The 12,253-nt window shown below is 40.9% G+C and overlaps 1 protein-coding gene across 3 annotated transcripts; it reads right to left on the bottom strand.

Moving 5' to 3' along the window:
- Positions 1 to 2,097: 2,097 nt before the first annotated feature.
- Positions 2,098 to 11,649, bottom strand: LOC308077480 (STEAP1 protein-like). 3 transcript variants are annotated; one of them, XM_080418176.1, is made up of 8 exons: positions 11,390 to 11,649; positions 11,080 to 11,203; positions 10,191 to 10,309; positions 8,333 to 8,575; positions 8,115 to 8,220; positions 6,689 to 6,855; positions 5,343 to 5,507; positions 2,098 to 4,039 (listed from the first exon to the last, which is right to left on the bottom strand). In XM_080418176.1, exons 3-8 carry the CDS (start codon positions 10,305 to 10,307, stop codon positions 3,755 to 3,757), a joined length of 1,083 nt encoding a protein of 360 aa, XP_080274302.1. In that variant the 5' UTR covers positions 10,308 to 10,309; positions 11,080 to 11,203; positions 11,390 to 11,649; the 3' UTR covers positions 2,098 to 3,754. The 3 variants fall into 3 exon arrangements, with proteins under 3 accessions (XP_080274302.1, XP_080274301.1, XP_080274300.1); XM_080418175.1 differs by having other exon boundaries at positions 11,431 to 11,649; XM_080418174.1 differs by having other exon boundaries at positions 11,080 to 11,210; positions 11,435 to 11,649.
- Between the last annotated feature and the right edge of the window lie 604 nt (positions 11,650 to 12,253).

Below are 12,253 nucleotides of genomic sequence, written 5' to 3'. Positions count from 1 at the left end.
CTCACATCCCTGGACCCTGACGTTCATGTCTGCTACATCGCACACACCGGAGGGGCAATCGGTCGCGCGACTCGCGCTGTGATTGGCTAGTTGGTTGTCAGGCAACCACTCGCAATATTAATCGTTATGAGAAATGTTTGACTTAAATATGTATTTCTTTCAAAACATCTGTTTATTGTAAGTTTTCCCGACTTACACACAAATATATATATATTATTTTTTTATTCAAACATTTTTGAGTAGCCCATACTTTTTTACCCCCATTTTCTCCCCAATTTAGTCGTTATGCCAATTTACTCGCCCCCACCCCACACACATTTCTGTTTGTCATTGCTGTTGTATCCTATTGACTCACCTGCCAGTGAGGAGCCCCCACCGGGACGAAATAGAGCCTTCGTCCTACTCCTCGATCCTGCTGTGTTCGCATAGACGCCCGGCAAAGCCGGATGCACCACGGTAGATTCGAACCCACAACCTCCGACTTATATTATAGTCATTATAGTTATTATTTTTAACTAATGTTGGAGGTAACAGGTACCTCTTTACATAGGGAATCTAGCTTCAGCAGCATGCACACAGCAGTCCTCTTTCTTGACAAACACAGTTATGATGGAAAACTGTATTTCTGATTAAATCTCATAGGTCTACTGTTAACAAGTATTTAAATGAACATTTTGCTGTCCTTCCAACACAATCTGTGTTTTTTAGAATAACAGAGGAGACAAGCAACGATTTGACAGATTGACACATGCTCTCACAGACAAAAGACATTTTGTATTCAACAGCCACATGGGGAAATGCTCACATTTCAACAATGTGATTGTACACAAGCACAAATAATCAGATTGTTAGTTCAATCAGTAGTTGGAACTTGGCAGCAGTGCTACATTCAGTCTTTGCTCTCCCTATAACACACTGTCACAATCAGAATACATGAGCAACATTGTCTACATTCTGTGATTGTAATGCAACAGTGAATAACATTTAGTTGTTGCTGTCAGGCAGAAACCTCGTATCTCTCCACATAAATTAATGCCATGCTTCATCATACAAGAGTGTCGCACAAAAATAATGAAATTGGCAGATCTACAAGCTCACAACACAGGTCACTTAGTGATCTTATCATTTTGGCCTATATATATATGTTAATTTTTTCAAATGACAATAATAAAAAAGGAATGGTTTCGGACATACAAGGTTTCCACCCGACAGGGACGATATATATTTAAAAAACATACCTGCATCAAAGATTGTCAGTGTTATGAATCTGAGAGAAATGTTTAAACACATGTGGAAAAACAATTAAGTCTGCACATTGGTTATTATTGCTCCTCCATCCATGTATCGATCACAAGATCTTCATCAGCAATTTCTGATGAAGATCTTCAAAACGTTGAGCACTGAGTAGCAATAAAAATTAAGTGGAGCTGAGAACCAGTGTGCAGACTTTTATTGTTTTTCACTGCTGATCTGCCGTTTGTCAGCACCTCGACTTTGAATAGGATGTGCATTGTGCATGCACTTGTCATTGTTTCAACCAAGGCTGGAGTATAGCGCCCAGGATTACATAGGTAATTGGCACTGGGTGAAAAAATGGGTTACAAGATCTACACCATGAATTAAAAAAAATAGATGTCAGGGCCGCTTCGCGGCCCTCACATCTAGGCCCGATCCGAGGTTGGTCCAGACAGAGTCCAAGACTCATCAGATGTCAGGGCCGCGTCAAACTCTCCAAACATTTCCTCCTTCTAAATAGTCAAATTCCTCCTCATGCTTTAGCGGTGTGTGTAACAGATTCACATCCTCATCGTTCCTAAACATTTCGACTGTTATCCCTTCTAAATAGTAAATTTCCTCTGTAAGAGATATTTCTGAACCATGACGGCGACCTGGCCTAATTATAGCTCTGCACACATGTCATGCGAAGTCCGGCCTCTTGGGCCTCTTCTCGGCTCCTCTCCTCCCTCCCCACTTTGCTTTGCGGCCCTAACCTCCTCCCAACCTCGGTCATGTGATAAAGAGGTCAGACTATTATTTATGTCCCTCAAACGTTTTTCAAAAGGTTTGAGCCTAAATCAAGCCTCAGATATACTCATTCCAACTAACTTCTCTCTGGCTTATAAAGCACTTTCACCTGCAATACCACATTGTCCTGTTTGGCACGGGGCGCTATTGAGCCATTTTGTATGCATTGTATGCATGCACCCTGACGTGACGTCACGTCAGGGTGCAAATCAGTTTGGCCTGTTTTGAGACCAATTTACAGAAAACCCCAGATTTGCTGTGAAAGCCTAAGTGTTCAAACTGGGGTATCTTTGGGGATAGAAGAGAGGTAGGGGAGACCAAAAACACACAAAAAATAAGAAAAAGTTATTCATGGTGTAATCCCTTTAAGGAAAAGAATAGCCTATTAATGGCTCAGCAGATGTCGCTATTTCACCATCTGCAGGGCAGTGCTGGCTGCAGAACAAAGTACTCTCAATAGAAGTGAACGAGGTTTTGGCAAGACTTTAAACTTGATTTTACTACCTTAGTAAACATTTTCATAAACACTTTGTTTCCAATCGCTAGTTTAAAGTCTTTTTTAAATCATCATGATATGCGTTTAGTAAACTATTGTCACATTAATTAAAAAATGATAAAGTAGGGTATGTTTCTAGGGCTTCTACTGGTTCTACCGAGTGAAGACCCACCCTTGCTGTGGTTGCAGCCAATAGCAGTCGTGTCCGACTTCCGTCCGATTTCGGGACCGGAAATTCAAAGATGCCGGATTTCAATTTGCCGAAAAAGTGACTTCAAAACAGTCTGTAGAAACCAATGGGGCTCACTTTGTCCATATATTTTACAATCTATTGATCTCTGCATGGAGGCACCTCTCTCACTCCAAATTACCAGTAAACTGAGACGACAGAACCCTAGGAATCAGGAAATGCTGTAACATACACTCACTGAATTTCTTTTGGACGTTCATCATCTCGGCAGCGAGTCGCGCTTGTAGAACTGAGGCTTTCAAAAGCATCTCTCCTTACAGATACTGCTGCAGATATTTTTGGGATAAGATCCCCTCATGACTCCCCGTAATGTAAGATTCAAGCTGTGATATTGCAAAGTATGGACAAGCTTTCAAATGAGAGATGACTGAGCACTTCCCTCCAGTCAAAACGTTTCAGACGTTTTGTCTTTCTGTTTCAAGTCCAGCAGAGATTTTGGACTATGAAGAAAAATAAATCAGATTAAAATGTTTTTTGGAACTTTAAGATATAACTAATGTTGCCTATTTTGTGACATAGCCAAGATGCTGGTTATATTGTGCAGATGTATGTGGGTTCAGTGTTTACATTGTTATTTACATAGACATATACTGTTTGCTTGACCTCAAATGCTAAGAGTGTTATTTAGATTGCATACCATTACCATTTACCCTGTCCTTTGTTGACTCTGGTTAATGCTAATTTACTCTGATGTTGCACTTTGTAAGTTGCTCTAGATAAATGCCTAACTTGTTATTGTAAAACGTTGCTCACCCGTATCTTTGAAAAAAAGAAAGAAAAAAAGATAGGCTCTATAGAGTAACTTGTAACAAAACAGACATTTTAACATTGATTGTTTTTCTTCCTTTCCTAGGTGATGAACATCTAGTTTGTAGGATAGGCAAGTCTTTTTCACAGAAGAAAAAAGAAAAAAAATCTGCAAGAAAAAAATGAAATACAACAAAACTAGAATGTTACAGCAGCTTTGTATTTGCACTCTGCTGTCATTTCAGTCGGACTGTCTCTGGCCTGGCAGGTGGCGCACCGTGACCACCGTGACAGACAGGAGGAGGGGCCTCCCAGCCGCGTCGAATCAGCTCCAGCCTCCTGCCCCAGCAGGGCAGCAGCAGCGCAGCTTTGACTGACAGAACGCTCAGTGGGAGGAGAGAGGCCAGGATGAACGACGGGGGCGTGTACCACACGTACTGTTTCATCTCCACCCATTTCCTCCAGCCAAAGACCAGAGCGTGGGCCGTGCACAGCAGCAACGCAGCATAGCCCAGAGACCGCTGAGAGATGGACAGGAACAGAGAGAGAGATGACAGATAGCACACAAGCATCTTAAGAGGCAAAAAATGGACATGGGCAGAAAAAACAGCAAGACACTGTAAAGGCCCAGGACACATGCTGTAGAACAGTGGTTCTCAACTTTTTCAGGCCACGACCGCCCAAAATACTCATATTTGAACTGGGGACCCCCCACCCTGACAAGCACTTGGAATTGTACAAGTTCGAGGCATTACATTTAGTTTTGTGAAAATAGCTGATCTACAAGTATTTCTTATATTATTTGACCAATGTTTGACCAGTTTTTAGTATAGTTTGTTGATTACTTTAGATGCAGTAATGGTCTTTTACATTTTTTTTTTATTTTAGAGCTATTAAAAAGGTATCTTAAATTGTCACTTTAGAAATGTGCAGATACCCTGTACTGTAATACACGTATACTGCATGTTGGTTTGTTTACTGTTACATTAAGCAAATCATCTGGGGGACCCCCAAAAATCATGTGGGGACCCCCCTGGGGCTCCTTCCACATTTTGTCCGAGGTTTCAAACAAAGACCCTTCCAGTAATCTTCCAATTTTGCTATGCTTTTTGACTGGTTTGGGCCCCTTTTATCTCTAAGAGGTTTTTGCTCCTGCATTTCTAATTTCGAACAAATTGTCCAGCAGTAGACACAACACTCACACACAGGTGCAGACAAAAGTGACAAAAACAGTTTACCGCTGACAGTGACGCAGAGCAAAATAAAAAAAATAACTACTCTGGTGGTATGGTAATTTTTTTAATGACAGCTAATGTTGAATGATCTCAAATCATCCTTTTTGTCGGTTAATTAAAAGATGCAATGAAAATATAGTTTCACACACTATAACCGAAAACAGCTTAACAGTTTAAATCAGGGGTCTTCAATATTTTTCAGGCCAAAGACCACTTAGCTGAGAGGGAGATGAAGCAGGGACACCCACTACATATTGGATTCACGTTAAATGTGCTTTTTCAGTTTTTAAAGACTTAAACCCTCAATACTTTGTAAACTTGACCTTTGGCTCGGTACTTGGTCTGCTCTTTTTTCCCTGTACACCAAACGTCTTTGCCGAAAATGTTTGGCTAATGTTGTTCCCCCAAGAATAGGGATGCGGGGGTTCAAGTGGTTAATGTAAAATAAATAAAAATAAAGTCCCTATCACACAAAGATGTGGTGCCCCCCCTCCCTGCAGTATCTCTGAGGACCCCTTAGGGGTCCAGGACACCCTATTGAAGACCCATGGTTTAAAACATTTTAGCCCCCTGGAGTCACTGATAATACCTGGACAAAGGTGAACTCTCTCCAGTTGAGTGTGTTGGAGACGGATGGCAGGGAGGAGATGGCTACCAGAGCCAACAAGCCCAGAGCCATGATGCCAAGAGAAATGTAGATTTCCATTCGCCAGACGTCATCAGACACCCAGGCATCCTCCCTGTTCTGCTGGACCTGAAGGGCACGATAATTGTTATTATACTGCATATCAAATTGTTGCAATGCTACAACGCTGTATGAAAACAAAGAAAGGTGTGTTTCTGCGTGTGTTCATATTAAAATGTTTGAATTGGGTTGTACTGTATGATGTTGCCTGACTGAAATCGTCTGAAAGTAGTTTATGAGCAGTGTAACAGTACCACAGATAGTTTTGACCTTGCATTGTGAGTGGGGCATTGTGAGTGCCATTATTGTCTCCTGATATCTGATCCAGCAGGGTTCAGACAGAGAAACTGTCCAGAAAACACACTTTAAGCAAGAAACGACACAGCACAGCTAAACCCTTGCTAGTTGAGACAACACAAGGAGGTTTTTAGTGGGTGTTTTATTGTTGGTGTCAAGAAATGTTGGTAGGATACATAAATCTTTCTGGTTAATAGAAAAGAGGGGGGAGTATGGTTTTGAATAAATGGCTGATTGTGACACACTGTGACTAAGAATTGGGCCAAAGTCAATAATCAACAACTCAAATTACTCTGCAGAATGCCTCCTTTAGCCAAAATAAACTGTAGTACAACGCACATAGATTGTGAAAGAGATTAAGTCATTTTGTCCAGAATTCCTTTACTGTCAATGTACTGTAGGAATAGACATAACAGTGAAACTCTGATCAAAATAGCCATTCTTGTATATTCTCTAGTTGTATCTACTTGTGTATATGTAATTACGGTGAGGATTAACAATCAAAGCATACTTATTTACATGCACTCGACGGTGGGTGCTGGGCCAATACAACTAATATGAGAGGAGGAAGATTAACAATCAATCGTTTAGCTGGGAAACCCCCAAGGACATTGAGAACCACTGACCGTCACCTAAATGACGTAGATTATTTCAGCATATAGTAATAAGGTTTATCGTCTCTGTCGGGTGTCCAAAACTTTTCAGGATTCAAATTCAAAAATAGCAAAAGTAGCTGATCTACAAGCTCAAAATGTGCCGCTTCGCACCACGTTTCAAGCTTGTGGATCTGCTACTTTTTATGCTTTTGTGTGACGCTGTAGGGCATTTATTTTTGAAAAAAAAAAAAATGGAGATAAGAGGTTTCTGCCCGACAGTAATGATATAACATTATGAAAAACAAACTTCTCCTTGTCTTCCTATGCTACAGTATGTGACAGTTGCAAGTGCCCTACCTGTTGATATGCCCAGTTGAGCAGTTTGTACCTGTAGGATCTCCTCATGGGATACGAGAGGCTGTAGATAGCATGGAGACAGGCCAGATAAAATGACAACAGTCCCAGCTGCTTCCTCATACACAGCCACCTGTCCAGCCACTCTGGGAAGTGACTATACTTTGTACCTGGAAAGGAGAGATTGAATAACCATGCTACTTTAAGTCCAGGATATGCAGGAGTTACAATCACTTTTGATGATCTGGGTTTTAATCTTACTTTGGATTTAAAAATGACAACTTTGGTGCAGTGTAATACTGGTTACTGTGGATGCACATGTGGTGTGCCAGTGTGTGTGAGGGGTTGTGGGCATACTGTATGTCACAGTCTATACGGTTGGTATCACTGTTTTGAGTTCAAAGTCTTATTATTCTACAGACCCCTCTGTAAACAGTTTCAGCTCCCAGGCATTTCAACATCATCGTCTATTAGTCTGTTAAGTCTAGTTTAGATAAAGGGCCTGCTGGGGGATTTATGGCTACGTGTCTGCGGTGTCTTTAGCTGGGATTTTATTGCTGTCTGAGGGATCTGACTCAACTCAGTGTTGGGCAGGAGGAGCTTAACCCCTTAAGACCTGAGGCTGATTCAAAAAATGTTTTCTAAATCCTAACAGTTTTCTGAAAAAGTTATGTTGCTATGCTATGTGCTCAAAACCTTTTCATGTCAGAGGACTCCCAAAATGATATGTGTCTGGCCATGGACCCCCAACTCAAAATATTTTGTTCCAGGGACCTCCAGAAGCAAAGATTTGAATTAAAAATGTTCGCTTCAAAATATATATATATTTAAAGATTTGCACACATTTTCATAATTTTTCAAAAATAGCAGGTCTACAAGCTCACAGCGCGCCACTTCGTGCCGCTTCACTTCGTCACTTCGTGCTGCGGGTCACTTGGTGCCGCGCTATGAGCTTGTAGATCTGTTATTTTTGAATAGCCAAAGTCTAAAATAGTGGTTAAAGTGGTCAAATATAAAATGACACAGATGCTTTCCCCGTCTTAATGGGTTGAGACCTACAGACCTTCTTTTTTCTATGGAAATAACGATACGATGGGAACTATGCACGAAAACTAATTTCACCCACTTTTTTACTTCTGTAAACCTGTGATGTGACAATGAAGATGATTCTGATTCTGATTCTACAGTATACTTCATTGTAGGCTACGACAAATAGTGAAGATTTTGTGGATCTGGAGGGAAGAGCTTGTGGATCTGTGTGCTATTTTTGAAAATCTTACACCTGTAATGACAATCCCAAAAGTAGGGGCGCCTGCTCTGGCTCTGACAGTGTCAAAAAAAAAAGTGTTTTTTATTTATTTCGACCACACAAGAAGTGGACGAAAGTAGTTGTGTACAGTAGTTGTACTGTAGTTGTTGTGTACTGTACCTCTGCGTAGCTGCAGCAGGGCAGCCAGCAGGCCAGGCAGATAGACCAGGCCCAGCAAGGTGATCGATGTCCACGGTAGAGTCTTGTTCATCACCAACACTGGCATCTTAGGAAAAAGAAAAAGCAGCATACAGAACAAGAATTACTCTATGGCTCAAATAATTTGTTGATGCCACGAGGAAAAAAAGTTTTTTGACACTGGCCAAAAAAACACTTGCCTTATAGAAGTAATTCTTGTTCTGGGTGACAAAGGGCTGCAGCACATCCCTAAGGAATGTGTAGAGGAAGGTCCCTGCCATGAGAATGGCCGTCAGCCTCAGTGGCAGCGCCCACTGTGGGAAGAGGGGCATCTCCTCCAGAGCCACGCTGGGAGGGAACTCAAAGCTCTCCATATACAGAGAGGTCAGCAGGGGTCCAGGCTTGATCTGGGTCAGCAATGCACATTCTTGGTTCTCGTGGTCCTGGAGAATATAGGACAATACAGGAAGCGTTATGTTTCTCCATGTAGAGTGTAGTTGATTGTTCTTTACTCCAGAACTGAATGATGGTTTGAAAATGGTGTACCACTTTGGCAGAGATTAATCTCAATCTCAAAGGCAATATTACTGCCTTTTTTCTCTCTCTCAAATTACATTTCCTGCCATTAGGTCCAAACTAAATAAAATAAAATACAGAAATGCTTAGGCTTTTGGATCAACTGTTTAGTTGTTTTATCAATTTCTCCCCCATTTAGTCATTGTCAATTACCCCCGTGTGTATAGTCTTTGTCACTGCCAACCCCAACTCTTGGTTTGGGGTTGGTGTGTAGACAACACACGTCTCCTCCCATAAACATGGAGTCACCAGCCACTCCTTTTCACCTAACACAGGGGTGATGATTGTGAACCAGGGACCACCACCCTAACTAAGAATCAACCCGGGGACCACTGTTGGGAGGGGATATTATGGGCTAATTCGTTTTTTTTTGGTAGCACTCAACCAATGGTCCACGAGACTACTAGTGGTCCATGGCATGATTAGGCCTGCAGGTGGTCCATGGGAAAATGTTTTAAAATGTTAATACATTAATAAAATACCTTTGTTAAATGTATTAAAATATCAAATGTAAGCAAATATTTGAATTAATAGGCGTGGTGTGGGAGAAAAAGCTTGAAATTAAATAATGACTGTTAAGGGCTTGATTTAATTTGTTGCACGATACTACGTGCAAAACATTATATCAAGCCCAGGCATTATTTAACTGAAATATGCGAGTGGTCCAGAGCTAAAAAAGTTGAGAACCACTGATCTATTCCTATACCACGGTTACCCTTACTCCATTCTCTTACTTTATCCAACCTTCCATTAAACTCATGTTAACTGATATACTGATTGGTACAGTATCTTATGTATGAGTATGAGTTATGTACACATGCGATTATATGGGCACATTTCCTAATAATGATGACTCAACCAGACAATGAGGTACACTCCCTTGTTGTTGTTCTACTTCTACATGTACTACTGGTATTCTTGCTAGCGAGTTCAATGAAGCCAAGTTTATACTGTGTAATACAAGCTAAATGGCTCAAAGCTCATAACTCTGGGCATTTATACTCAGTACATCGGCACACTGACAAGTGTGATCATAGCAATGGTGTGAGCGACTAGAAATGTCAGGAGTTATGAGCAAACTAGCTCACAGCCTGTGTGAGACATTCCAAATAATGTCAAAGAGCCAAAAAATCTGTCTCACAGAGGTTGTCTTCTACCGTATAAATTAGGCTTGAGTCTCCCTCCCTGTCTTGAAAGTCAAGTCCTGTGATGATTATTTCAGTAGCACACTACAGCTCTCAAGCCAAATCAAAAGCAGGCTCCCAATTTAGACAGATCCCTATCTGACCCAGAGAACTGACTGAGAGAGTGTGTGTGTGTGTGTGTGTGTGTGTGTGTGTGTGTGTGTGTGTGTGTGTGTGTGTGTGTGTGTGTGTGTGTGTGTGTGTGTGTGTGTGTGTGTGTGTGTGTGTGTGTGTGTGTGTGTGTGTGTGTGTGTGTGTGCGTGCGCGCGCGCGTGCGTGCGTGTGTGTGTTTGTGTACCTTTGGGTCAAGTTGAGGTATAGCCCCCAAGTCCATGTCATCCATTTCCTGCCACTCTTGTTGTGTGCATTGTGAACTGTGTTGTCCTTTCTCAGAATCGGTCTCTGGGCTCTTCATCACTGCACAGCAAGAAAGACCAGGCATCATCATGTTCACACATTTCAAAGGACACTCATATAGCCTACTGCCTGAGTGGAAACACATGACAGAAGCATGCAAATAAACAAACAAACAAACAAACAAACAAAGAAGTAGGTAGCGTGTTTTCGCAACAGACACATACACCCATCATATTATCAGTTTGTCAAAGAAGTGACTAAAACAGAACATAAAGGTAGGCCTATAACTGAAGCCACACTACAACGAAAGCCTTTAATTAAGGGCTGAGACCATGCTTTGAGCATACGTGGTCACATTCAGTTGGCTTGTAGTCTAGGAGCCAATTTGACACTCAGGAATGCAGAGTGGAGGAGAGATTTCACATAACTTGGGGTTTAATTCCCACACAATAAACCAGTAATCCACAGGACTAACTATGCCATTGCCACGGGTAACAAAGACTGTGAGATTTTTTGAAGGCTACATGGGCGAAATATATTCCTTGCATAAAAACTATTAATTTTTAAATGGTTTAGACAAGTGTCACTGGGAAAAGATGACTGTCAAAGACATTCATGATACTTATTGGCTACATATTATTTGTAAGCAAAGAGCTTTATTAGCTCGATATATATAATCGTTCTACTTTTTCAGATAACAAACTTATAAAAATGATTATGTTGATGATGATAATAATATAATGATAATAATAATAATAATAATATAATAATATAATAATAATATAAATAATGATATTAACAACAATATTTCTTTTTTAATCTGAATTTACCTGGTTTGAACGTGGGTCTTTCACTGAAGATAAATTAAACTCATATCAAATGTCTGAAAACAGCTGACCAGACCTGTCCACACAGTCCATCAGGTCCCGGAATAGAAGCCTCTTCTAGTGAAACCTCAAACCTGCCACGTAAAAAAAGTAAGGTCAGTCAAAATCACGCCATGTCTCTCGGGACACCCGCGAATGGCCGCAGCCCGCCGCGACACACATCTTCAGTTTAAAACCTATACATTTATACGATAGCGATAGGCTAGGCCACTATAATAATAACAGTGGTAGAAGGAAGGAACACGTTACACACGATCCTTGTTCATGATGACAAATGGAAAACAGTGATGTCACTCACGGCACGCAACAGGTCTCTTCATTCATCGCTCCGTAAAACTCATTGGGACTCGCTGAGAAACACATGCGGAGCTAGTAGAATGACAATGTTGTGGCTACGCTACAGGACAGTCACAGGACATTGAGGACAGGACAGGACAGGACAGGACGGGACAGGGGGTCACTTAGCTGTGACTCGTGACGTAGGAGCTGTTCTTGAAAAAAATAAAACATAAAAACATATTTCCCCATGTATTTCCCGGCACTTGTTGCTGGAGGGGATATACTACTATCCCATAGCCCGGAGAGACGGTCGCACTGAGATTGGTGGTTGGTTGTCAGTGACTTAATCGGCTGACGCAAGCTATGTTCATTCATAAAGACTGACAGCATTGATTGATAAGATAAGATAAGATAAGCATTTATTGATTCCTGTGTGGAAATTCAGGTGTCATGCAGCAACAGCAGTAAACATAAGCTGGTGCAGGACAGGTTAAAGAGCTATACAGCTACAGTGTATCTAGCCCTGGAACCTCAGAGCTATAGGAGAGAGTTGGTCAACAAAAATAATAATAATTATTATTATAAAATAACTGTCCACAGCTGGACAAACTGCAATAATATTATAGCCTAATAATAAAATACCTATACCATACAGAAGAATTGAGACGCAATTTTGAGGAACTTTACTTTACTGGAGTATTTCCAATTTTCAATACTTTTATCTACTCCACTACATATCAGAGATAAATATTATACTTTTACTCCACTACAATTATTTGATAACTTTAGTTAGTTACTTTTTAGATTTTGATTATTATTACAAAACCACTTACACAGT

Source organism: Gymnoscopelus braueri, assembly GCF_963280865.1.
Source record: "Gymnoscopelus braueri genome assembly, chromosome: 21".
Lineage (NCBI taxonomy): Eukaryota > Metazoa > Chordata > Actinopteri > Myctophiformes > Myctophidae > Gymnoscopelus > Gymnoscopelus braueri.
The sequence above is the reverse complement of the archived record's forward strand: the minus strand, read 5'-3'. Positions and strand labels throughout refer to the sequence as shown.